The following is a 27,083-nucleotide window of genomic DNA, read 5'->3' as shown; positions in this document are numbered from 1 at the left end:
TATGTATGTATGTAATGTCTACACCCAGCATGGGGCTTGTACTCATGACCATGAGATCAAGAGTCACATGCTCTACAGACTCAGCCAGCCAGCCACGCACTCCTATTTTGCCCATTTTTCAAATTAACTTTCTTTTTGTCTTTTTTTTTTTTTTAAGATTTTATTTATTTATTTGAGAGAGAGAGAATGAGAGACAGCATGAGAGGGAGGAGGGTCAGAGGGAGAAGCAGACTCCCTGCCGAGCAGGGAGCCCGATGTGGGACTCGATCCAGGGACTCCAGGATCATGACCTGAGCCGAAGGCAGTCGCTTAACCAACTGAGCCACCCAGACACCCAAATTAACTTTCTTTTTTAAAAAAGATTTTACTTATTTATTTGAGAGAGAGAGAGAGAAAACGAGCAGGGGAAGGGCAGAGGGAGAGAGACAAGCAGACATCCTGCTCAGCGGGGAGTTCCACACTGGGCTCTCATTATGGCCTGAGCCGGAGTCAGACGCTTAACCGACTGAGCCACCCAGTCACCCTAAAATTACCTTATCTTTTTATTGTTGAGTTCTAAGAGTTCTTTATATATCCTGGATACTAGTCCTTCATGCACATCAGTTAGTTTGTATATTAAATGATATAGTGGCTATGAGAGCTTTATAAACTGTAAGAGATGTCCCTAATTGAACGAAGATGCTGGCCATCAGTGAAAGGGCAGAAACATGAAGTTCCACCGCTGTAGAGCGAGCCCCCGTACCTCCTTGGCAAAAAAAAAGACCTGCCCAGCAGCCGGGTACCAGCACATTCCCCACCCCACGGCGCCCCGCCTTCCGCCCTTTGACCCGCGCCATTTCCGGTTGGAGACGTGGCTCGAGGCCGCCATCTTGCCAAGAGGCAAAGCGGTAGCGGCTCCTGACAGGGGGGCAGCAGGTCCAGAGCGACCGGTGCTCCCCTTCCCCTGACCCCAGCCCCAGTGGAACGGGAAGCGCGGGTGAATCCCCCCAGCGTCCTCACCATGGTAAGATCCGAGCCGGGCCGAATTCCCAGGGTCCGGCTTCGGTCGGCCGCTCTGCCTGCCGGACGGCCTGGTGCTGGGGCCGAGGAGTCCCGCCCCGAGGGCCCGGAGCCGGGCGCTTCCCTCGGGGCTCGGCGAGCAGTGTGGCCTTCCTCGTCCTGGGCCCGACCGCCCGGGAGATCCGAGGGACCTGCCTGCAGTCCCTCTCCCGTTGCGCCCACACCCCTTCCCCCCCACCCAGCTGGGCACCCTCCTCTGCTGGGCCCGGGGTGTTTGCCGCTCGAGAACCTCGTAGTGGTGTGGCTCGGACCCTCGCGCTGCAGACCTCGCACCTCGGCGCTAGCGTCCGGCGGGTTTCGTGGGCGCCGGTCTCGGCCGGTTGGGCTTCTGTTGGGGGGCTCCCTTTCTCAGGGAATCAGCTCTCCTCTCATCCCCGGTGTTTGGGAGGCCCGTGATACTCCAAATCCATTAGTGTTGAGGACTTCTGTTTATTCGGAAGGGGGATATAAAGGAAAGTTCGAACGGAGGCATAGAACAGGAGGGAGTAACTTCTAACACTAATTTGTAGGACCCAGGTGTCCCTGAAACCTTCCACTACTACAGAATTTGGGTGTGTCCATTTGTCAGTTATGAGTATGTGCGGTGTATGGAGCATTGGGAAAAGGTGAGCGAGCAATAGCACAGACTTTGTTTTCAAGGAACTTGAAACTTGTTCGGGTGAAGTCAGAGGTGTTGGTGGCATATTGTAATCAGAAGTCTCACAAGAGGAGGAGGAGTAAGAAGGGGTTATACCCGGCGACCTGTTACTTGCCTTCACTTGCGGAATCCTTGTGTTCTCATCTGTGGTAGAGATGGAGAAAATTAATGTGTGTGAGGGTGGGACGGACAAAACACAATGCTGACTCCACTAAATCTTGCTTTATCACTACAGTTTGTGGGTATTTATGAAGTAGGAGAAATTCTTTGGTTTCAAAAGAGCTAGTCATTTTTTATGCCTTTCAATCTTTTGAAGGACTTTTTTTTATTCTCTAGTTAATAGATTAATAATTGATTTAAAGCATCTTCCTACATACTTGAGATGACAGTATAATTTGCTGCCAATCATAATAAGTTCTGCTGACAACCTTTTCAGACGAGAACTTGGATGGTGGTGGGGTGGGATTCATGCTTGGTCTTTCAGCCACTGAAAGATTTTTGTTTTCAGCTTCAGGCAAATAAATTGCATCCAGACTGTTTGCCTCACAAAACTTTACTGTTGGACATAAACTTTCCAAAAACTCCTTTGTTCATTTCCACTAGGAGGCTCAGTATTTGGATAGTGATTTTTTAACTCCTTTCCTGTTTACATCCTGGTTGTATTTGTAGTGCATTTTGGAGCATATTATAATTTTAATAGCAAAATTAAAGCCTTGTATTATATAAATCAAATACAATCTTTACAAAAATCTTGTTTGTTGAAAAGTTCTTGAAACTTAATATTTTTAATTCATTGGTAACTGAGAGATGATAAAGCCCTAGGTGTTGAGTAATAAGCATAAAATATGTTTTGCATGTCATTTGGACATGTATGCATATACATATAGTTGTGTCATATATAAATATGCATTTTTTAATAATTTTTTTATTTAAAAAATTTTTTTAAGATTTTATTTTATTTATTTGACAGAGAGAAAGACAGCGAGAGAGGGAACACAAGCAGGGGGAGTGGGAGAGGGAGAAGCAGGCTTCCCGCGGAGCAGGGAGCCCGATGCGGGACTCGATCCCAGGACCCCGGGATCACGACCTGAGCCGAAGGCAGACACTCAACGACTGAGCCACCTAGGTGCCCTTGTATGAAAACTTCTAAAAGTTGGGGCGTCTGGCTAGCTTGGTCGGTAGAGCATGCGACTCTTAATATCAGGGTGGTGAATTCAAGCCCCACATTGGGCCTGGAACCTACCTAAAAAATAAATAAGTAAAACTTCTGAAAGTTGATTTTCCCTCAACATTTTATTATAAATTTTTCAAACATCTAGAAAAGTTGAAACAGCTTCACAGTGAACACCCATATGACCAGTAGCTAGATTCTATAACATTTCACTATAGTTGTTTTATCACTCATTTAACCAGAGAGCCAGCCCTCTCTTCATCTTTTTCTAAATGCATTTCAGAGTAAATTGCACATATCAGTATATAAATGGTGTGTGTGTGTGGTTTTTTTTTCCCTTTATTTCACATTTTTAAAGTTGACACACAATGTTAACAGTTTCAGGTGGGGACGCCGAGGTAGTGCGGTTGGTTAAGTGTCCAACCCTTGGTTTCTGCTTGGGTCATGATCTCGGTGTCCTGAGATTGAGCCCTGAGTTAGGCTCTGTGCTCAGTGTGGAGTCTCTTCAGGATCCTCTCTCCTTCTCCCTCTGCTCCTCCCCACTGCATGTGCTCTCTCTCTCTCTCTCTCAAATAAATCTTTAAAAAAACAAAACAGGGGCGCCTGGGTGGCTCAGTCTTTTAAGCGTCTGCCTTCGGCTCAGGTCATGATCCAAGGGTCCTGGGATCAAGCCCCTCATCGGGCTCGCTGCTCCCTGGGAAGCCTGCTTCTCCCTCTCCCACTCCCTCTGCTTGTATTCCTTCTCTCGCTGTGTCTCTCTCTGTCAAATAAATAAAATCTTTTAATTAAAACAGGGCATCTTTTGATCTTTTTTCTAGTTTTCTGCAAATTAATGAAAATGTTCTTATTTTCTTTCTTTTTATTTTTTAAAGGTTGTATTTTTAAGCAATCTCTACGCACAGCGTGGGGCTCAAACCCACAACCCTGAGATCAAGAGTCCCACATTCCACTGACTGAGCCAGCCAGGTGCCCCCATGTTCTTATTTTCTTAACATTTGTTAGTATTATAATCAGTTCTCTGTCTTAATACATTTATTTTTATTTTTTTATTTTTTAAAGATTTTATTTATTTATTTGACAGAGAGAGACACAGCGAGAGAGGGAACACAAGCAGGGGGAATGGGAGAGGGGGAAGCAGGCTTCCCTCCGAGCAGGGAGCCCGATGCGGGGCTCGATCCCAGGACTCTGGGATCATGACCCGAGCCGAAGGCAGACGCTTAACGACTGACCCACCCAGGCACCCCAGAAACCTAATTCTTTAGGTTTCTTTACTCAAAGAACTTTCTGATTAATGTAGTTAAATCTGGGTAGAAGAGTTATTTAATCCAAACACAAATGATGATATACTCAAATGGTTGTAAGTATTATTGAAAGAAAAGTTGTTTGACAAAGCTCAACTTAGGGGATTTTTTTTTTTTTTTAAGATTTTATTTATTTATTTACAGAGAGAGACACAGCGAGAGAGGGAACACAAGCAGGGGGAGTGGGAGAGGGAGAAGCAGGCTTCCCGCTGAGCAGGGAGCCCGATGCAGGGCTCGATCCCACGACCCTGGGACCATGACCCGAGCCAAAGGCAGACACTTAACGACTGAGCCACCCAGGCGCCCTGGATTTTTTTTTTTTTTTTAATAATCCTGGAGAGATCTAGCTTTTCGGCCCCCTCAGTATCTACATCTATAAAAAACAATCAGGGGCTCTTGAAGGGTCCTGTTAGGTCCAAATGTTCTTTTCTAAAAATGTAAAAAATAAATAAAACAACTTTATAGAGAATATACTTACTCTTCCCCAAAGAAAATCAGATCAAATTATAGTTGGAAAAATTAACTTACCTTTTAGTGTATACTGTATTTTAATAATTTTTAAACATTGGCAAACACTGATGTGAAGGGAAGCTTTATTATTTTAAGGCATTTAAGAAAATGAATATTAATTTAGAATAGGTTAAATTTATCTTGTTTAGAGGTGACTGTATGTTCCAGAGGTGACATGAATAACATAGTGCATAGAAACCTGTGTCAGCTTTGTGAACCCTCTGATTGTGGTGTCTTGGGAATTTATTGCCATACTTAAAGTGGGGCACTTTGGTCCTACTTTGGGAGCCTTATTTTGCTTGTATTTGTATAATGGAATGACTCAGAGAGAGTCTCAGAGTTTTCCTGCTTAGGTCTTGATATTTTACCCCACTGTTTCTTCATCTTTACATACTCAAATCCCCCAGTTAATCAAAGCATAATTTTTTTAATGGGAGGGGCAGAGGGAGAGGGAGAAGCAGACTCCCCACTGAGCAGGGAACCTGACACGGGGCTCGATCCCAAGACCCTGAGATCATTACCTATTTATTTGACAGAGAGAGACACAGCGAGAGAGGGAACACAAGCAGGGGGAGTGGGAGAGGGAGAAGCAGGCTTCCCGCAGAGCAGGGAGCCCGATGTGGGACTCAATCCCAGGACCCTGGGATCATGACCTGAGCTGAAGGCAGTCGCTTAACCAACTGAGCCACCCAGGCGCCTTCCTTTTTATTTTTAATTGAGATATAATTCACATACCATAAAATTTAGCCTTTTAAATTACATGATTCAGTAGATGTTTTAGTACATTCACAGAGTTGTACAACCATCACCACTATCTAAGCTTAGAACATTTTCATAACCACAAAGAGAAACCCCGTACTCATTAGCAGTCCCTCCTCATTTCCCTTTCCCAGCCTCTGGCAACCACTAATCTACTTTCTTCTCTGGATTTTCCTATTCTGGATATTTCATATAAATGGAATCACATAAGATGTGGCCTTTTGTGTCTAGTATCTTTCACTTGGCACAATATTTTCAAAGTTCATCCATGTTCTTCACTTATTTTTATGACTGGGTACTATTCCATTGTATGGGTAGACCACATTTTGTTTATCCATTCATCAGTCTGTGGACTTTTGGGTTTTCACTTTTTAGCTTATTTTCATTATTATGAATAATGCTGCTATGAACAAGTTTTCATGCAGTACAGCTATTTTCTCAGGGATAATTTTGGGGCAAAAATCTTACCTTCTTTGGACATAGTGTCATGTAAGCCTTCATTGACCAGTACAGAGACTTAGCTGCTTGTCATGGCGTAAGCTGAAACAGTGATGACATTTTTATTTAAAAACATTTCTTTTTGCCAGAAATATATAGATGGTTGAAACATGAACCTCCTATGATAAAAATAAATGTGAAATTGAATTTCTTTTTTTAAAGTTTTTTTTATTTATTTTTTTGACAGAGAGAGACGTAGCGAGAGCAGGAACACAAGCAGGGGGAGTGGGAGAGGGAGAAGCAGGCTTCCCGCGGAGCAGGGAGCCCGATGTAGGACTTGATCCCAGGACCCTGGGATCATGACCTGAGCCGAAGGCAGATGCTTAACGACTGAGCCACCCAGGTGCCCCTATTTGCATTTATTTTATGCAGAATTTACTTCTAGGCCATAAGTCTTTGTTTCTTCAGGGATATCTTTTTCTTCTGTGCAACCTCCTCTTACGGTTTAGGAACAGTGTCCTCTTCTTCAGTAAGGATCATCTCAGTGGGGCAGAGAGAGCTCATGTCTGGGTAAATCCAACCATGAGCTCTGTTACATTCTTGCTGCGTCTTGGGGGCTTTGATCAACTGGATGTGCTCAGTGACCAGAGAATCTATGTCTAAATCCTTAAGTTCAGCATTACTCTCTGCATTTTTAAGCATTTGCAGTAAAAATTCAGCACTCTTTGGGCCACCAACCTTGTGTCCAGCCTCACTGTTTGGATTGGGCACACCTACCAACTCCACCATTATAGTGACAGGATGGCACACATTGCTTCTGTAAAGTGACATCCTTCAGATACTTGGTGGCTCTCAGATATACATACCCTTGATGGCCTGGAAGGTTTCACATGTGTTCTTAAAGTGAACACAAGGATTTGAACCTCTTGATTTGCATGATTTTTTAGGGTTGTCTGGGTCAAGTGAATAGTGAACCATTTTCAGAGATCACCTCAGGTTGCTTATGGGAACAGCTAAAAACTTTTTAATTCTATGCAGCATAAAAGTGACTTTAAGCTGAGGTAATTAAATTTCAGTGTAGAGTTGATAGTAGTAAAAAATAAAAATCCATTTGATAGAGGGAAATTATTTGTATAAGATATAGATCGCTTTTCCAATATAAATTGTTTTTACCTAACTGCTTGGAAATAAACATGATGGTAATTATCTCCCAAATACCTAATTACCTATTCTCGATGGATAAGGACATTGTGTTCTCCTATAATTATTATAGAACTGTTTTGATGTACTTAGACTATAAGAATATTTAAATTGACTAACTTGTTTTTTCTTCAAGTTGCTTACCTGTAGAGGACAGATGTCTGTAAAGCTGAGAAGCCTGACCAGTGGGATGTTGATATTTCAGAGGTGGTATCGTAGCATTGAGGCTTCCAAAATGTTATTTGTATTTGTGAATTCTGGGGCTCCTGCACTGCAGAGAAGATTAACACTGTACTTAATTTTCTTACTCCCCTGCTAATGGCATTGAGGTCTCTTGTTCTTCCTTTGGTGCTTGTAAGATTTTATTTCTTTATTTGAGAGAGAGAGAGCGCACAGGCAGGGGGTGTGGCAGAGGGAGAGGGAGAGGCTGGTCAAGCAGGGAGCCCAGTGTGGGGCTGGATCCCAGAACCCTGGCATCATGACCTCAGCCAACTGCAGACACTTAACTGACTGAGCCACCCAGGCGCCCCTGGTACTTGGTTTTGTTTAATGAATGCCAGACTATGAAAAAAGGCTGTTGGTCTTGATCATTGACCAGTGTCAAACCTGTGTGAAACATTGAGTCATTTAGTTTTTCATTTTATAGATTGTTTACATATGTAGAGGTAGGATAGCGTGGGATGGGGTTATTAATCAAAGAACAAAAGATACAGATTAGATTAGTTCCGTGTTCTAGGAAAAAAGAAAGGAAAGGTCAGCGGCTTATGTATAAACCTTTAATCTGCCTGGTCAGACCTCTCTTTTCACTGTGGAGATTTCTGTTCTTAGAAAAAGTTTGAACTATTTTTTATGGGTCTGCCAAAGCAGAAAGCAACCCATTTCTGAGTCATAGGATATCTGTTAACAAATGTATTTGTAGACTTGGCAAAAGTTTTGCTTTTTTTTTTTTTTTAACTAAGTTTTTCTTAAGGTAGGTTATTGAAAAATAGGACTGATAGTTCCATTTTGCTCCAGCGTAGCTTTATTTTATGAATTATGTACTGGAATTAAAAGAGCAATGAAGTAGAGTTTGAAAATCAGCATTCTAATAGTCGTATCACTAAGTAACTGTGTGTGTCATTCTGTGGAAGATCTGAGGATGCTAAGAAAACAGATGTGAAGAAATAATTAGTACTTACTTAGACGTATGTTCCTGGCAGGTGCTGTTGGCAGCAGCCGTCTGCACGAAAGCAGGAAAGGCTATTGTTTCTCGACAGTTTGTGGAGATGACCCGAACTCGGATTGAGGGCTTGTTAGCAGCTTTTCCAAAGCTCATGAACACTGGAAAACAACATACATTTGTTGAAACAGAGAGTGTAAGATATGTCTACCAGCCTATGGAGAAACTGTACATGGTGCTGATCACTACCAAAAACAGTAACATCTTAGAAGATCTGGAGACCCTAAGGCTTTTCTCAAGAGTGGTAAGAGTCTTTTTGTAATTGTGGGTCATAGTTTTCTGCTTTAAATTTTCACTGTGAAACTATTTTTTCCCCAAAGCAGCTGATGCTTATCAGTTTGCATGCTGCATGCCCCCACCCCAGCAGTTTATTGTTACAGTTCCTTATTCATTCAGCTGACACTGTGTGCCCTCCTAGACTCTAAGTATCCCAAAAGAGAATGTGCAAACTGACCTTTCGTTTTCTTAAGCAGTTGCTTCGGTCTGTTTTTGTGGTTCTGACACTTGTTTGCCCATATTTTTAGATAATATTCATTAGGTAAGGCTTATTGATATAGATAATACACACACTCTTTATGCCAAACACACACACACACACACACACTCTCTCTCTCTCTCTCTCTCTCTTTATGCCAAAGTCTTGCTTAAAAGAAAGAGGAGCGGAGCTAACAAAGGGATTCAGAGGTTTTGCTGAAATTTGTGTATTTTATTTTATTTGAAATTTGTGTATTTTAAAGGATAAGACTTGGGAAACATAAATGCTGATAACTTTTAAATCTTTCTTTTCCATTGCTGCCCACGATTAGATCCCTGAGTATTGCCGAGCCCTAGAGGAGAATGAGATATCAGAGCACTGTTTTGATTTAATTTTTGCTTTTGATGAAATTGTTGCCCTGGGATACCGGGAGAATGTTAACCTGGCACAGATCAGAACCTTCACGGAAATGGATTCTCATGAGGAAAAGGTGTTCAGAGCAGTTAGAGAGGTAAATAAATAGAGTCTTTTTGGGGACTTTTTGTTTGTGTGTCTTTCTTTTAGGCTTTACTGTTTCCCTGTTCTCATTTGCTAGTATAGACTGTACTCAAAGCCACATCCACTGATGTCTCTTTTTGTAGACTCAAGAACGTGAAGCCAAGGCTGAGATGCGGCGTAAAGCGAAGGAATTACAACAGGCCCGAAGAGATGCAGAGAGACAGGGCAAAAAAGCACCAGGATTTGGAGGATTTGGAAGCTCTGCAGTATCTGGAGGCAGCACAGCTGCCATGATCACAGAGACTATCATTGAAACTGATAAACCAAAAGTGGCACCTGCGCCAGCCAGGTAAATTCAGTGTATCACCAGCAACCCTAGAGTGGCCGGTGAAGGCTGGATGTGTGTATTTTGGAGGGATAGCTGATTTCTGGGCAAGTGGAAAATAATGAGTGACTTGATGAAGTAAGATGTAATATTAAATTTGGCTACATAATAAAGGTATGAAGGAGAAATCTGAATGTGGTGGGGGATTTTTTATGTAAAAGAGGTTTCTTTTATAAATGATACCACGAGAGTTGCTTTATTTTGGGAGAAGAGGGGATATTTAACTGTTTATGGAACATGGATTTTTTTAATCTTGGTGTGAATGGATTTCTGGGAGAATCTGTGAACTACCTAAAAGTATATGCAAGAGTTTGTTTATGCACAGGTATATTTATCAGGTTGGAAATTACAAAGTTTTCATCTGATCACGCATGCTTATATAAATGTACCTTTGGTGTTTAGGTCCTTGAAGCTTATGTATTTTTTTTTAAATTTTATTTATTTATTAGAGAGAAGGAGAGAGCGAGAAAGAGAGAATGAGCAGCAGGGAGGGGGAGAGGGAAAAGCAGACTTCCCACTGAGCAGGGAGCCCGATGCGGGACTCGATCCCAGGCCCCTGAGCTGAAGGCAGACGCTTAACTGAGCCACTCAGGCATCTGAAGTTTACATATTATTGTGACTCAGCTGTCAGTTTGGGCAGGGAATAGTCTGGTGCTCCCCTAAACCCTAGGATGCTTGGGTTTTTCCCCTTGAGTTCTTCATATTCTTAAAGAACAGTTTCAGGGAAAGCTTGAATGCTATGAGGTTATTAATTAATGTTTTCTGGGATGATGACCTGATGTTTTTCTTATTTTATTATTTCTTATTCTTCCACTTAGGCCTTCAGGTCCCAGCAAGGCTTTGAAACTTGGAGCCAAAGGGAAGGAAGTAGATAATTTTGTGGACAAATTGAAATCTGAAGGTGAAACTATCATGTCCTCTAATATGAGCAAGCGTACTTCTGAAGCTACCAAAGTGCATGCTCCACCCATTAATATGGAGAGGTAACCAGTAACTTTTTCAGTAAGAACAGATCACATAATGTGTAGAAATGTTTATTTTAGTGCATTACAAATTTTTTGTGTATCTTTTAATTTTTCCAGATTTAAAAGACTTAGAGTATATCCTAGATTTTAACATGGGGTCTTTTTTTTCCCCCCGTTTCCCATGATTGGGGGCTCTCAGCTATTTCTTTCCTTTTCTTTTTTTTTTAAGATTTTATTTTCTTTTATTTACTTATTTATTTTATTTTTTAAGATTTTATTTATTTGACAGAGAGACACAGCGAGAGAGGGAACACAAGCAGGGGGAGTGGGAGAGGGAGAAGCAGGCTTCCCGCCGAGCAGGGAACCCGATGCGGGGCTCGATCCCAGGCTCCTGGGATCCTGACCTGAGCTAAAGGCAGACACTTAATGACAGCCACCCAGGCGCCCCTAAGATTTTATTTATTTGACAGAGAGAGAGAGAACACAAGCAGGGGAAGCGGGAAAGGGAGAAGCAGGCTTCCCGCTGAGCAGGGAGCCTGATGCAGGGCTAGATCCCAGGACCCTGGGATCACGACCCGAGCCGAAGACAGACGCTTAACGACTGAGCCACCCAGGCGCCCCAGCTATTTATTTTTTATGGAGTTTAGAACTTACCTTTTATTAACTCTGTGCTGGCTAAGTTTTTGTTTTTGTTTTTGTTTTTAGAGCGTGTGCGTGGAGGGATACAAAGGGAGAGGGAATTTTTTTTTTAAGATTTTATGAGCGAGAGAGTGCATGTGCACAAGCGTGGGGAAGGGCGGAGGGAGAAGGAGAGACTCTCAAGCAGACTCCCCGCTTAGTGCAGAGCCCCACATGGGGTCGTGTGGGGCTCAGTCTCACGACCTTGAGATCATGACCTGAGCTGAAATCAAGAGTCGGACACTTAGCCAACTGAGCCACCCAGGCACCCCAGTGTGCTGGCTGAATTTAAAAGTAACTTGTCTTGGGGTGCCTGGCTGGCTCAGTTGGTGGAGCATGCGACTCTTGATCTTGGGATTGTGAGTTCGAGCCCCATGTTGGGTGTAGAGATTACTTAAATAAATAAAACTTTATTTAAATAAAAAAATAATAAAAACTTTAAAAAAAATAAAAGTAACTTGTCTTTGTGCCTAGTGTGTGCCTGGTCTCTTAAAGTGGATTTGAATTAGAGGGTAGAGCAGTGGTGGCCTCTGCACTGTATTTTGGCAAGTTTTCTTTTAAGTAAACTTTAAGGGGAACCAGTCTTTAATACAAAATTTATAAGTATCTTTCACAGCAAATTAACGTATTATCTTTTGCGTTTTCAGTACTTGAACCCAGTATAGAATTTTTTTTTTTTTTTAATTCATTTATTTTGACAGAGAGAGACACAGCGAGAGAGGGGACACAGGCAGGGGGAGTGGGAGAGGGAGAAGCAGGCTCCCCGCCAAGCAGGGAGCCCAATGCGGGGCTCAATCCCAGGACCCTGGGATCAGGACCTGAGCCGAAGGCAGATGCTTAACAACTGAGCCACCCAGGTGCCCCCAATTTTTTTTTTTTAAGATTTTATTTATCTGTCAGAGAGAGCACAAGCAAGGGGAGCGGCAGGCGGAGGAAGAAGCAGGGTCCCTGCTGAAGAAGGAGCCCAATGCGGGATTTGATCCTAGGACCCTGGGATCATGACCTGAGCCAAAGGCAGATGCTTAACTGACTGAGCCACCCAGGCATCCTGAGTATAGAATATTTTGATTTGTCTCTTACATTAGGACTGGTTCATAACATTTTTAGTTACCAAGTTCACATATGCATGACTCAGATTTCTTGTCTTGAAGCCCAGACTTTACTGTTGCTGATGGTTTTGGGGTCAAGTGAAAGGTGAGTCTGAGAGGATACTTGTATCGGGTGTGCATAAGAGTATTTTGTATGTCCTGTTCTGTATGAGATGAACAGAATTACGTTGAGAGAAATCTCTGAAATCACTGAAGCTCCCGTGCTGTTCCTAGTGGTTGCTTTGAGTGAGACAGAGGCTTGACACTGTTTTAAAAAGATGTTGGAAACCATTATGTATTAGAGAGGGCTTGAGACTCTTTACAAGCAGGGGGAGTGGAAGAGGAAGAAGCACGCTTCCCGCAGAGCAGGGAGCCCGATGTGGGGCTCGATCCCAGCACCCTGGGATCATGACCTGAGCCAAAGGCAGACGCTTAACGACTGAGCCACCCAGGCGCTCCGAAATATTTCTTTTTTTTTTTTTTTTTAAAGATTTTATTTATTTATTTGAGAGAAAGAGAATGAGAGAGAGACAGCATGAGCGGGGGGGAGGGTCAGAGGGAGAAGCAACTCCCTGCTGAGCAGGGAGCCCGATGCGGGACTCGATCCAGGGACTCCAGGATCATGACCTGAGCCGAAGGCAGTCGCTTAACCAACTGAGCCACCCAGGCGCCCCCGAAATATTTCTTGAACATGGAGCAAACTCTTGTGAAAGTAAATGAGACCCTGTGTGAGCGGGGGAGGGGGCAGAGGCAGAGAGGGAGAATCCTAAGCAGACTCCCTGCTCAGTGTGGAGCCCAGTGTGGGGCTCGATCTCATGACCTTGAGATCATGAGCCACGTCGAAACCAAGAGTTGGAGGCTGAACTGACTGAGCCACCCAGGTGCCCCGACCCTGCATTATTTTAAGATACACTCCTGGGGTGCCTGGGTGGCTCAGTTGGTTAAGCGACTGCCTTCGGCTCAGGTCATGATCCTGGAGTCCCAGGATCGAGTCCCACATCGGCTCCCTGCTCGGCAGGGAGTCTGCTTCTCCCTCTGATCCTCCTCCCTCTCATGCTCTCTGTCTCTCATTCTCTCTGTCTCACATAAATAAATAAAATCTTTAAAAAAAAAAAAAAGATACACTCCTTTATGGTCTTGTGTATCATACGCCTTTGTTTCTGGGAAGACTTACATGTTGTAACAAAGTAGGATGCCAGAATAATCTTCTTAGTGTGTGCAGTTCACCCAGTTAAAAATAGTTTTAGTAAAAAAATATGGATAGATTGTACTTAGTAATTGACCAGAACAGTAGCACTTTTTATTTTACTTATTTTTCTTATTAGGTTATACATTCATATAGTTCAAAATTTAAAAGGTTCAAAAAGTATTACAGGGGCCCCTGGGTGGCTCAGTCTGTTAAGTGTCCAACTCTTGATTTCAGCTAAGGTTGTGATCTCTAGGTCGTGAGATTGAGTCCAGTGTTGGGCTCGTGCTCAGCGTGGAGTCTGCTTGTCCTCCCTCTGCTCCTCACCCTCCCTACTTAATTAATTAATTTAATTAAATCTAAGAGGGAACAAAAGTATTAAAATAAAAAGTCTTTCTCCCACCAGGCAAGTTTCTCGTTTTGGAGGCAACTACTATTAACTAGTTTTCTAGTTCTTCTTTCTGAGAAGTATAGTCTATATGTAGGTGAATAAAAACATATATATCTTTTTCTTTTTTCCTTATACACAAGTGGTAGCATACTAGACACATTTTCCAATTACTTTTTTCACTTACTTTGGAGATGAGAATATCCTTATTTGAAGCTATAAAGACATGAAGCTAAATGTAATACTTTATCCTAGACTGGGTCTTGTACTTTATTTTTTTTTCTTTTAAAGATTTTATCCATTTATTTATTTCATAGAAAGAGACACTGAACATGCGTGAGTGAGGGGAGAAGCAGAGGGAGGGAGAGAGAGAATCCCAAGCAGACTGTGCACTGAGCACGGAGCCCAGTGCAGGTCTTGATTCCAGGACCCTGAGATCATGACCTAAGCCGAAATCAGGAGTCGGACACTTGACCAACTGAGCCTCCCAGGCACCCTGGGATCTTGTACTGCTTTAAAACACATTACTAGGTCAACTGACAGAATTAGCATATAGGTGGTAGAGTAGAGAAAGTGTCAGTTTGCGAAGTTAATAACAGTACTGTGGTTAAGTAAGAGACTATATCCCTATTTTCACAAGACGTACTCTGAAGTGTTCAGGGGTAAAGGGCCATGATGTGTATAATCTGCCTGTAAGCAGATCAGGAAAAAAAAACACCCAATAATAGTTCTAGAGAGTATGCAAATGATAAAACAAATGGTGGGATAAAATGTTAACAGCATCTTAAAAAAGTATTGGGGCGCCTGGATGGCTCAGTTGTTGGGCCTTCGGCTCGAGTCGTGGTCCCAGGGTCCTGGGATCGAGCCCTGCATCGGGCTCCCTGCTCTGCGGGAAGCCTGCTTCTCCCTCTCCCACTCCCTCGCTTGTGTCCCCTCTCTCGCTGTGTCTCTCTCTATCAAATAAATAAATGAAATCTTTAAAAGAAAAAATAAAAAAAATAAAAAGGTATAAATGTATTCCTGGTATAATTTTAATTTTTTAATTTTTGAAATTATTTTCAAATGAAAAGCATTTTCAGTTGTTACCTCTTTTTTCACAACTGCTTAGTATTCATTTTTGTGGATATACCTTTATGTATTTAAGCAGTTCCCCATTGATGGACATTTATTTCCAAACTTGTATTGTAGACAGTTCTTCAGTGAATAACTATTACATTGTTTGCACAGGTGGGAACTTGTCTGTGGGATAAAAGGGTATAATGCTTTAAATTCTGTACATACAGCAACAGCACCTTAAAATACGTTGCTGATGGCTAATCACCATTAAACCCTGGAGAAAGGGAATTCTGGTTTCTACCTTTATGAACAAATTTATTACTTTTTCTCTACAGCGTGCACATGAAGATTGAGGAAAAGATCACACTGACTTGTGGACGGGATGGAGGATTGCAGAATATGGAATTGCATGGCATGATCATGCTTAGGATCTCAGATGATAAATTTGGCCGAATTCGTCTTCATGTGGAAAATGAAGATAAGAAAGGGGTGCAGCTACAGGTGTGTAGAGGCTTTGGGTAAGGAAGTATTAAGACTTTGGTTTGTCTGGGGTGCCTGGGTGGCTCAGGCTGTTAAGAGCCTGCCTTCAGCTCAGGTCATGATCTCAGAGTCCTGGGATCGAGCCCCGTGTCAGGTTCCCTGCTCAGCTGGGAGTCTGCTTCCCCTTCTCCCCCTGCCCGTCCCCCCCGCTTGTGCACTCACGCATGCCCTCTCTCTCTCTTGCTCTCGCGCTCACTCACTCTCAACTAAAATCTTTAAAAAAAACCCGACTTCGATTTGTCTGCACTAGCACAGTCTTTCTCAACTGGAGTTTCTCATATGAACCACAGAACATAGAAAATGAATTTATAGGGGCACCTGGGTGGCTCAGTCATTAAGTGTCTGCCTTCGGCTCAGGTCATGATTCTAGGTCCTGGGATCGAGCCCCACATCGGGCTCCCTGCTTAACGGGAAGCCTGCTTCTCCCTCTCCCACTCCCTCTGCTTGTGTTCCTTCTCTTGCTGTGTCTCTCTCTGTCAAATAAATAAATAAAAATCTTAAAAAAAAAAAAAAAGAGGGGCGCCTGGGTGGCTCAGTTGGTTGAGCGACTGCCTTCGGCTCGGGTCATGATCCCGGGGTCCTGGGATCGAGTCCCGCATCGGGCTCCCTGCTCTGCGGGGAGCCTGCTTCTCCCTCTCCCACTCCTCCTGCTTGTGTTACCTCTCTCGCTGTGTCTCTCTCTCTGTCAAATAAATAAATAAATAAAATCTTTAAAAAAAAAAAAAGAAAATGAATTTATAGAACTAGTGCCATTCTAGATGCCTAGGAAAGAAGTTAATTTATTACATATAGTGGAGACCTTGAGACAGTAAATATCTTACCAGGGGGGTTGAGAGCAACTGACAGCAGCTGTAGTATAATAGACTTTTAATAGTGGAATTGAATGAAAGGTCATTTTGAAATCAAATTAATGACTTCATACTCATTAACAAAGATACAGATAGATGCTTATTTGTTTCTGTTATGCAAAGAGTAAATAATTCAGGATATTGTTTGAAATACAGTTTTTAAAAATGGCAAAGTTTTTTAAAAGATTTATTTAGTGAGAGAGCGAGTGTGCACGAGAGCAGGGAGAGGGGCAGAGACGGAGAGAAGCAGGCACCCCACTGAGTGCAAAGCCCGCGGTGGGTCTCAATCCCAGAACCCTGAGATCATGACCTGAGCTGATGTCAGAAGCTTAACCAACTGAGCCACCCAGGCGCCCCTGAAGGGCAATGTCTAGTGGTATTTTTTAAAATTTAATAAAAATCCTTATAAAATAAATATGTATGTTCCTCCTACCTGGATATGTATGAAACTTCTTTGTATTATTACAGTTGTTTTGTCACTTTATTTAAATGGTTGATCTTGTATTTCTTGTTATAAGAACAAAGCATTTTCAGGGAAGAATGTTTTTTTGTCTGTTTTTCCCCCATAATCAGCACAAAGTTGTCTTTTGGAAGTAGTGCTTATAGTTTTGACAACAGCTTTGCTGGCTCTTTTTTTTTTTTTTTAAGATTTTATTTATTTATTTGACAGAGGGAGATACAGCGAGAGAGGGAACACAAGCAGAGGGAGTGGGAGAGGGAGATGCAGGCCTCCCGCTGAGCAGGGAGCCCAATGTGGGGCTCTATCCCAGGACCCTGGGATCATGACCTGAGCTGAAGGCAGATGCTTAACGACTGAGCCACCCAGGCGCCCCTATGTAGGCTATATAAATTTTTTAAAAAGTATATGTAGGCTATTGTCCAGGAGTTATTTCTTTTCCCTTTTCTCTCTCTCTCGCTCTCTCTTTTTTAAGATTTTATTTATTTGTGTGTGAGAGTGAGAACGAGTGGGGTGAGGGGCAGAGGGAGAAGCAGACTCCCCATTGAGCAGGGACCCCATCGCTGGGCTTGATCCCAGGACTCCAGGATTATGACCTGAGCCGAAGGCAGACGCTTAACCGACTGAGCCGCCCAGGCGCCCCTCCCTTTTCTCTCTTAATATGACTTCTTTTTAAAAGATTAGTCTATCGGGCGCCTGGGTGGCTCAGATGGTTAAGCATCTGCCTTCGGCTCAGGTCATGATCCCAGGGTTCTGGGATCGAGTCCCACATCAGGTTCCCTGCTCCTTGGGAGCCTGCTTCTCCCTCTGCCTCTCTCTGTCTCTCATGAATAAATAAATAAAATCTTTAAAAAAAATAAAATAAAAGATTAGTCTATCTTAGCTGGCTGAGTTTGAATAACTTTAGTGCTCTGGGCAAAATTGCAACTAAACTTTCCACAGAGCTTTTCTCTCTTCTGCCTTCTGACTGTAAGGCCAGGACTGCTATATGACCCAGGCATCTGATCAGTAGTCTCCTACTTGGCTTGCTTGGCCCTCCCATGATGTTGCTTCCTGTCAAGTATTTTTAGAAAGGACTTGGTTAAAGGTCTTCAGCTTTTTCAATTACAAAATTATTAACTTGTTCGATTACAAACAAAATGCCTTAGAGTTGAAGTTACTTTTTAAAGATTTTATTTATTTATTTATTTATTAAAGATTTTATTTATTTGAGATACAGAGTGAGAGAGAGAGCACGAGTCAGGGAGCAGAGGGAGAGGGAGAAGCAGGCTCCCCACTGAGCAGGGAGCCTGATGTGGGGCTTGATCCCAGGACTCTGGGATCATGACCTGAGCCGAAGGCAGACGTTTAACCAACTGAGCCACCCAGATGCCCCTAAAAGATTTATTGATTTATTTTGGAGAGAGAGAGCGCGCACATGCTCAAGTGCAGGGCATGGGGGCTGGTGGTGAGGGACAGAGGGAGGGAGAAAATCTCAAGCAGACTCCCTGTTGAACACAGAGCCAGATGCGGGGCCTGATCCCATGACCCCAAGATCATGACCAGAGCCGAAATCCCAAGAGTCAGCCACTCAACGAACTGAGCCACTCTGGTGTCCCCAGTTCCTATTTTTAAAATGTCTTAAAGTCTTTAAAGAAGGGACATCTTTTTTTTTTTTTTTAAAGATTTTATTTGTTTATTTGACAGAGAGATAGCACAAGTAGGCAGAGAGGCAGGCAGAGGGAGAGGGAGAAGCAGGCTCTCTGCTGAGCAGGGAGCCGGATGCAGGGCTCGATCCTAGGACCCCAGGATCATGACCTGAGCCAAAGGCAGACGCTTAACCACCTGAGCCACCTAGGCGCCCTGGGACATCTTTCTTCACATCAAAAGGAATTGGCATTCTTTTAGGTACTCTATTTTATTTTTTTAAGGATTTTATTTTTAAGTAATTTCTATACCCCACATGGACCTTGAACTCAAGACCCTGAGATCAACAGTTGCGTGCTCTACTGCCGACAGAGCCATCCAGGCACCCCGTGGTACTCTATTTTAGATGTTTAGATTATGGACCATGTAAGACCAGAGGGATTTTATTTCCTATCTTATGCCTGAACCTCATAAGTTTTCTTTTACTTGCCATTTCAGACCCATCCAAACGTGGATAAAAAACTTTTCACTGCAGAATCTCTAATTGGCTTGAAGAATCCAGAGAAGTCATTTCCAGTCAACAGTGACGTAGGGGTGCTAAAGTGGAGGCTACAAACCACAGAAGAATCTTTTATTCCACTGACAAGTAAGTGCTTCTGGCCAGTCCCACTAAGCTAGTCTGCACTGAGAACTAGAAAGAGCCCTGGCTTGTACATGCTTATCTTCATTGCCGTAGCAAAATTCTTTTTGACAAAATGACTTTCTTTCAAAATGGGCTTAGTACTGCATTTTGTGTATTTTAATCACGAGCTTTCGTTTTTTAGTAGCTTTAATTTTGAAACTGTTATTTATAATAGTTTATATTAGGGTGTCTTAGGCCTGCAGCTAGCTATCCGTTTTGATTTGCCATCTTAACTTTTCTCCACTCTTTTTCTAATATTTGAATATTCCTGCTTTGCTTTTTTTCTCAGTTAATTGCTGGCCCTCAGAGAGTGGAAATGGCTGTGATGTCAACATAGAATATGAGCTACAGGAAGATAATTTAGAACTGAATGATGTGATTATCACCATCCCGCTTCCGTAAGTGGTGTCCCCCACATAATCATTTTTTTTGGTACTGGGCTTATAGAAATAGTCTTTTGGACCTTGTTTTGGAGGCAGCGCTTAGTTGGCCATCCACTCTGAGATACCTGCTTCTTAAAAAGGCCAGTTGTAAAAGAAACCAGTTACAAAAGCCCACAATACTATATGCTCATATGACATTGGGAAAACATAATACTCTTGGAACAGAAATCAGGAGGTAGAGAGGAAGACAGTTGACTGCAACAGGGCACAAGAGAACTTTCGAGGACAGTGGAAATGTTCTATGACTTGACTGTGATGGTGTTTACAAGATGACATACATTTGTCAAAGTGTGTTGAGCTGTTCACGCTAAAAGGAGTGGATTTTACTGTTTTTAAAACCAACTTAAAGCCAGTTGTAGTTCTAGAGCTGTTTCCAGATGTTGGACCTGTGTTTGTTCTTGTAGTAATGAAGACTTCCAGAAGGAGGAGCCACTTTTCAGTCCAAAGTCTTGGTTTTGTTTTGCAGGTCAGAAATTGAATCTGTCAGACTGAATTTTTTCTCTTTCACTTGGCTCTCGAAACTTTCAGCTAAAGATGAGAGTATGTTTTCAAGGGAACTACTGATTCTTGCCGGAGAACATATTTACATTAGTTTTCGTAAATTTTCTAAAAGTTTTATTGAGTATAACTAACATCAATAAACTACACATATTTAAGTTGTACAGTTTGATAAGTTTTGACACGTATATACCTGTGCAACTGTCACCACAATTAACATAATGAAAATGTCCAGGGCGCCTGGGTGGCTCAGTTGGTTAAGCGACTGCCTTCGGCTCAGGTCATGATCCTGGAGTCCCTGGATCGAGTCCTGCATCGGGCTCCCTGCTCGGCAGGGAGTCTCCTTCTCCTTCTGACCCTCCCCCCTCTCATGTACTCGCTCTCTCTCTCTCTCTCTCAAATAAATAAAATCTTTAAAGAAAAAAGAAAATGTCCAACACCCCCAGAAGGTTAGTTCCAGTAAGTTTTTATTTTTATTATTTTTTTTAGTTCCAATAAGTTTTTAATGTGTGCTTAAAAGCCCCTCTTTCTAGGATCATCTGGAAATACTCTTTCCCTTAAGTTTGTCTCACTAGCACTTCCAGTGAGTGTGCTCTATTATTATATCACCAATGAATCCAGCTCCTCTCCTCTACCTCTCAGTACCTGCCCCCCCATGATGAAGTACAGGGTATAATTATGAACACCCAGTAAGTGGTGTATCTTATTGTATGTATCTTAGTGTATCTTTACTGTTATATTGCTTAGTTATTATTGCAGAGAAAATGATATTAATTTAACTTGTAGTTTTGTTTCTTTTTTGATAATTCAGACGTTTACATGGCCAGGTCTGGTTTTTCGTCATTCTTATTTTCCATTTTTAAAAATATGCTTTAGGGGCACCTGGGTGGCTCAGTCGTTAAGCGTCTACCTTCAGCTCAGGTCATGATCCCAGAGTCCTGGGATCGAGCCCCACATCGGGCTCCCTGCTTGGTGGGAAGCCTGCTTCTCCCTCTCCCACTCCCCCTGCTTGTGTTGCTGCTCTTGCTATCTCTCTCTCTCTGTCAAATAAATAAAATCTTTTAAAATATATGTATATATATGCTTTATTATCACTCTCTCCTTTATTGGGGTAGCCCTCTTAATTCTTCACAGCTTGGTTATTCTTTCAGAACAATAGATGGCTGCCTTGAACCATTGTAGGACTTGGGCGTTGGTGACAGGTGTGGGTTTTGTTTTGTCAAGATTTATTTTACTAGGCTATTTTTAGGATGCCACAATTTTTAGGCCTCTCCATCCACCCTGTAATTGTGGTTATGGTGGTTTCCTGTGTCTTAGTTCACTTTTGCAGTAGTCTCCAGAAGAGACCCTTCCTTACACAACATTTTACCCTCTTGTCTTGAACTGATCAAATTTGAGAGATCAGAATTGGAAGAAGAGCAGAGAGAAGAAACATATATACCACTGGGACCATAGAATTGATAGGGAAGAGCTGATCATGTTGTATCACCGTTAAATTCTTCTCTTTGTCTTCCTTATTTACTCTGCCCCTAATACAAGCATTGAATGGCACTGGTGAATGAAAAGATGGTAAATTTGCAATGTGTAGGAGTGGGTGACACTGCCTGTCAGCCATGTTTGGGGGTGCCAAGTACATCCTAACTAGCCCTGGTTCTCTGGCAGATTAAGGACAGCTAAATATCTCTTTCTTCCATCATGTTCACATTCTGGGCAGGGGTGATTGTGTTTTTACTTATCATATGAAAGTCCACTTACTGGATTATAAATCAGACCCACCGGCGTCAAGTACAGGTTTTGAAACAAAATCTTTTGAAGACATCTTCTCAAAGGCCCAAATTCATCTCCGTTCTAAATAACCAGATAGTGATGTATAAGGTTTTGCACCACTACTATCAACTCTTTTCGCCCCATTGTCACCTCTAAGGGGAGCTGCAGTATGTTAAAATTCCTTCTTGACAAGGCAACAAACCCTTGGTGCAGAATTCTTGGAAATATATCCCACTTTTGTCAGTCTTGGTCCCCTGGTAGGTCCAGATTTAATCCACAAGCTGGAGCAGCCCATGGATATCTCTGCCAGTTATCTGTGGTCGCATGTATCTATATATATGAAGGCAGTGAGTGAGACCCTTGGCCAAGGTGCTAGGACTTTGTTTGAACCTTGAAGTTATTAGGGGAGCCTCATTTTTTTCTAGGACCATAAAAAAGTGGGCAGAATCTGAGGAGCATAATCAAATTCAGGGCTGGTTTTCCTTGGCAGAGTTCTTCAGCTCTGGACCACTAAGGTGACACAGGTGTTTCTCGTGACAGATCTGGTGTGGGCGCACCGGTGATTGGGGAGATTGATGGCGAGTATCGACACGACAGCCGACGAAGTACTTTGGAGTGGTGCCTGCCAGTGATTGATGCCAAAAATAAGAGCGGCAGCCTCGAGTTCAGCATTGCTGGGCAGCCCAATGACTTCTTCCCTGTTCAAGTCTCCTTCATCTCCAAAAGAAACTACTGTAACATACAGGTATCCCCCCCTCTTTTTATATATATTTTATTTATTTATTTGACAGAGACACAGCAAGAGTGGGAACACAAGCAGGGGGAGTGGGAGAGGGAGAAGCAGGCTTCTGCTGAGCAGGAGCGCAGTGCGGGGCTCGATCCCAGGACCCCGGGATCATGACGTGAGCCGAAGGCAGACGCTTAACGACTGAGCCACTCAGGTGCCTGAGGTATCCCCTTTTAATTGAGATCACATACGGGGAAAGTGGTAAGATGGATGCCAGATAAACAGCATGGTATCAAAACTCAGAAAAGCTGGGGTGCCGCCTGACTGGCTCAGTCTGTAGAGCATGTGACTCTTGATCCTCAGGGTCATGTGTTTATTAAGTCCTATGTTGGGCCTAGAGCTTACTTTAAAAAAAAATTAGAAAAATTGGTGTTCCCTGAGGATTCCATTATTGACTCTATTGTATGATCTTGGTCAAATTCCTCTCCTGTTTTAACTCAGTTTTCCTCTCTAGATTGGGCAAGGTAAAGAAATTGAATACATATAAAAGTATTTATGGATTGTGGGGCACCTGGGTGGCTCAGTTGTTAAGCGTCTGCCTTCGGCTCAGGTAATGATCTCAGGGTCCTGGGATCGAGCCCTGCATGGGGCTCTCTGCTCAGCGGGAAGCCTGGTTCTCTCTCCCACTCCCCCTGCTTTTGTTCCCTCTCTCACTGTGTCTCTCTCTGTCAAATAAATAAAATCTTTAAAAAAAAAAACAAAGGTATTTGTGGATTGTGCAAGATTTGTTATTTCTTAGTTGCCTATTTTTTTTAATAAGATCATACATTTTATTTTTTTTAAGATTTTTTAATTATTTGACAGAGAGAGTCACAGTGAGAGAGGGAACACAAGCAGGGGGAGTGGGAGAGGGAGAAGCAGGCCTCCCGCAGAGCAGGGAGCCTGATGCAGGGTTCGATCCCAGGACCCTGGGGTCATGACCTGAGCCGAAGGCAGACGCTTAACTACTGAGCCACCCAGGCGCCCCTCATACATTTTAAAAGCCATTTACCAAAACAGCCAACCTGTGGTTTTATAATGCCTTTTATTTTTTAATTTTTGAAATTTTTAAGTTTTTGTTTGTGTTTTGTTTTGTAATGCCTTTTATATGTCACTTGGTTTGAACCCAAGAATGGAAAGAAAGTTTTGTTTTTATTTTTATTTATTTTTGTATTTTAAAGATTATTTATTTGAGAGAGGGAGAGAAAGAACATGAGTGGGGGTGAGGGGCAGAGAGAGAGAGGGAGAAGCAGACTCCCTACTGAGCAGGGAGCCTGATCTGTGCCTTGATCCCAGGACCCTGAGATCGAGCCCCAAATCAGGCTCCATGATCAGCACAAAGTCTGCTTATCCCTTTTGCTCTGCTCTTCCCCCCACTCATGTGCGCTCACGCTCGCTCTTGCTCTCTCTCCCTCTCTCAAATAAATAAATAAATAAAATCTTTTTTAAAACCCCACAATATTTGGATTATTTACGTTACAGCTTCCCTTCATTAATACAGATAATCATGAGCCAATTCTTTTGCAGACCTGGTCCTTTAGATAAGCAAAGTAATGAGTATTTGTGAACTGTTTCTTTAGATCATTATTTTTAACTCATTGTTCGTCTTGTTTTTGAAGTTGCATTACAAGGACCCAATTTATGTTACGAATTTTCCCCTCGGACTTGTTGATTTGCTTGTTTTTGTGGCACTGTCTTATCTTCCCACATGGTTTCTGTCTCTCCTATAAGTGCTTGGGAGGTTACAGTTTTCCTTCCTCTGTTGGATAATTCCAAAAAGCACTTCTCTCTCCACTCTCAGTTATTGGCATAAGCCCATCAATATTGGGAGTGTACTCCCAATATGGCTTGAAACCAAGACATGGGATAGTAGTGGGTACATTTTCCTGTTTGGGACAATTCGAAGAGTAGGAGGACTCTCTGAAAACCTCATTAGAAAATACAATCAGTGGTTCAAGCATTGTGTGAATGCCATTGTAGACATTAATGTTGCAGGTAGTTCATTAAACTAGACATTTATAATTAAAAAGAAAAAACAAGATCTCAAAGAAGGACCCAGCCATATCTAGAAAATAAGTGTGATAGAGCAGCTTAGTGAGACTTGGAGAGCAAATCAGGCAAATTAAGTTGAAGAGTCAGAATATTGCATTTTGGGGGGCGCCTGGGTGGCTCAGTCGCTAAGCGTCTGCCTTCGGCTCGGGTCATGATCCCAGGGTCCTGGGATCGAGCCCCACATTGGGCTCCCTGCTCCGCGGGAAGCCTGCTTCTCCTTCTCCCACTCCCCCTGCTTGTGTTCCCTCTCTCGCTGTGTATCTCTCTGTCAAATAAATAAATAAAATCTTTAAAAAAAAAAAAAAAAAAAAAAGAATATTGCATTTTGGGTCAAAATATTAATTGATCAGCCTGATAAAATGTGAACTTCATAGGTTTTATGGGGCAGACCTGGGTAGTGGCCACTCATTCTAGATCTTTTACTTGATACCATTGTACGTCTCATGCCAACAGTTGTCTTTTCTGTCTAGAAAGCAAGTTAATCATGTTGGTGGAGAAGAGTGATGCTGTAAGGCACAATTGTGAATTGAACTTTTTTAGTGTTTTTGAGTTATTTTTAATACTGCTTTAAGGGAATTTGATCTGTTCTGTCCTGAGAATTTAGCCAGCACCTTGGAGACTCGCTCTCCTCCTGCTTTACCTCACTCTTTGTTTGTTTCCCTAGGTTACCAAAGTGACCCAGGTAGATGGAAACAGCCCTGTAAGGTTTTCCACAGAGACCACTTTCCTGGTGGATAAGTATGAAATCCTGTAGTACCAAGAAGAGGGAACCGGAAAGGAAATATTTCAAATTAATAAAGAAGAAGCCAACAGTGGCTGAAGAGTTTTTTCCAAATCCACAAGCCACTGGAGACCCTTTTTTTCTGGTACAATGCACGATTCTCTGCGCGCAAGGACCCTCAACTCACCCTCAGTGTTCAAGTGTCACAGAGACATTCTTTGGCAAAGAAAGACACAAACATAAAGGGAAAGGCTGCTGATTTCTTTGGCAGATTTTACTGGCCAGCACAGGAAAGCACGTTCTCCAGAGAATGCTCCCCAGTTAAACAGCTTCTCTGCCTTTGCCTCATTGTTGCTCCTTTGTTTTAATCCCTAAATACGGTTACATTTCATACTTCATTTTTAAAAAGTTTTCTTTGCAAATTTTAATCTTTCATACTCCCTTCCTTTACCTTCAGTTTTTCTCTCTATATACCTTCAGTCAAGCACTGGGATCATCCATATGTAGGGGCACTCCTGGGAACTGGTTGATCTAATCCAACCTCGATCTTTGGACTATACAGGTGAACTGCTTAAGGGGTATGATGTCTAGAAGTTAACAGATAAGGATGTACTTTGTCTTTTTCCTATGTCCACTTGTCCCTCCATTCCCTTGCACGTTGTTTTCCTTCAGTTGTGTTCCTCCAGTTTAGAACAGTACTGTGAATCCCTCTTGTGCCAGTAGTAAAGACCACCGAGAAGCAGCTTTCTGATGGCACAGCCCCCACTTGCAAGATGCCTGAGAGGCGAATGGTTACGTGCAGCGAGGGCTTTCCCATCCACAGGTAATCCTGTCTGCTGCTGGTGCTACCCAAGCTTCTGGTTCTCTGCACTTTGGGTACTTCAGCTAAAACATAAAAGCCCGCTCACGTGTCCTTGAATTCACCACCTCCTCCTTCCTGGCTCTTCTCTGTGTTCTCAGTCCTTTCCTGTCTTTCCTGTCTCCGAAGTCCGTCCTTTTCGTCCCTTGAGCCCTTCTTGTTGAGTCCTCATGCCCCCTCTCATCCACTTACTTGTGCAATGGAGAAGGCTACATCAGCCAGCCCAGCGTTGGCTTTCTAACTCAGTATTGCACTTGGTAGGGTTGCTGCGGCTGCTGCTAGGCCACAGCCCCAGGCGGGGCGGAGAGGCAGATGACAAGGTGACCTGCTGCACTTCCAGCTGGGCTGGAGAGGACCACTCCCACTTGGGACGACATCAGGCCTCCCCTGCAAAGAGTGTACTGTCCTCGAAGCAAAGCAGTCACACACAGATGGCCGTGGATGGAATTGTTTGCCAAAGAAATTTCTGGCCTTTCCCTTTCCCTTAACTGCATCAGGGAAGAATCCTTATCTCTGGCTTGGTTTCCACATGAGGTTTTTTTGAGGAAGGGGACTGGGACAAGAAATCTGTCATGTAGTTAAGTAGGCAAGAAATCTTATTAATCCAGTTTTGTTTGAAAGTTGCTTGTCCATATGATTTTTTTAAAGTTGTTTAGTTTCACAACCTTTTTTTTTTTCTGAAATTACTTTTGGGGTAATATTTAAAATGAGCGACATTTTGTAACCCTGTAAAATACATAGGGAATATAACATTCCAGTGTACACAAAGAAGGAAAATTCTTTAATCAAATAAAGAGTATTATAAAATGAA

General features: G+C 42.7%; 1 protein-coding gene across 1 annotated transcript; it reads left to right on the top strand.

Moving 5' to 3' along the window:
* Positions 1-843: 843 nt before the first annotated feature.
* Positions 844-27,083, top strand: ARCN1 (archain 1). Its single transcript, XM_045894903.3, has 10 exons — positions 844-1,003; positions 8,275-8,538; positions 9,101-9,280; positions 9,411-9,616; positions 10,471-10,635; positions 15,349-15,514; positions 18,983-19,130; positions 19,456-19,564; positions 22,415-22,619; positions 25,357-27,083. The coding sequence occupies exons 1-10, from the start codon at positions 1,001-1,003 to the stop codon at positions 25,444-25,446; spliced, it is 1,536 nt and encodes a 511-aa protein (XP_045750859.1). The 5' UTR covers positions 844-1,000; the 3' UTR covers positions 25,447-27,083.

The sequence above is a fragment of the Mirounga angustirostris genome, unplaced genomic scaffold, assembly GCF_029215605.1.
Source record: "Mirounga angustirostris isolate CCGP_5_RB_7025 unplaced genomic scaffold, mMirAng1.0.hap1 SCAF_13, whole genome shotgun sequence".
NCBI lineage: Eukaryota > Metazoa > Chordata > Mammalia > Carnivora > Phocidae > Mirounga > Mirounga angustirostris.
This window is presented reverse-complemented; position numbering and strand designations above follow the sequence as displayed.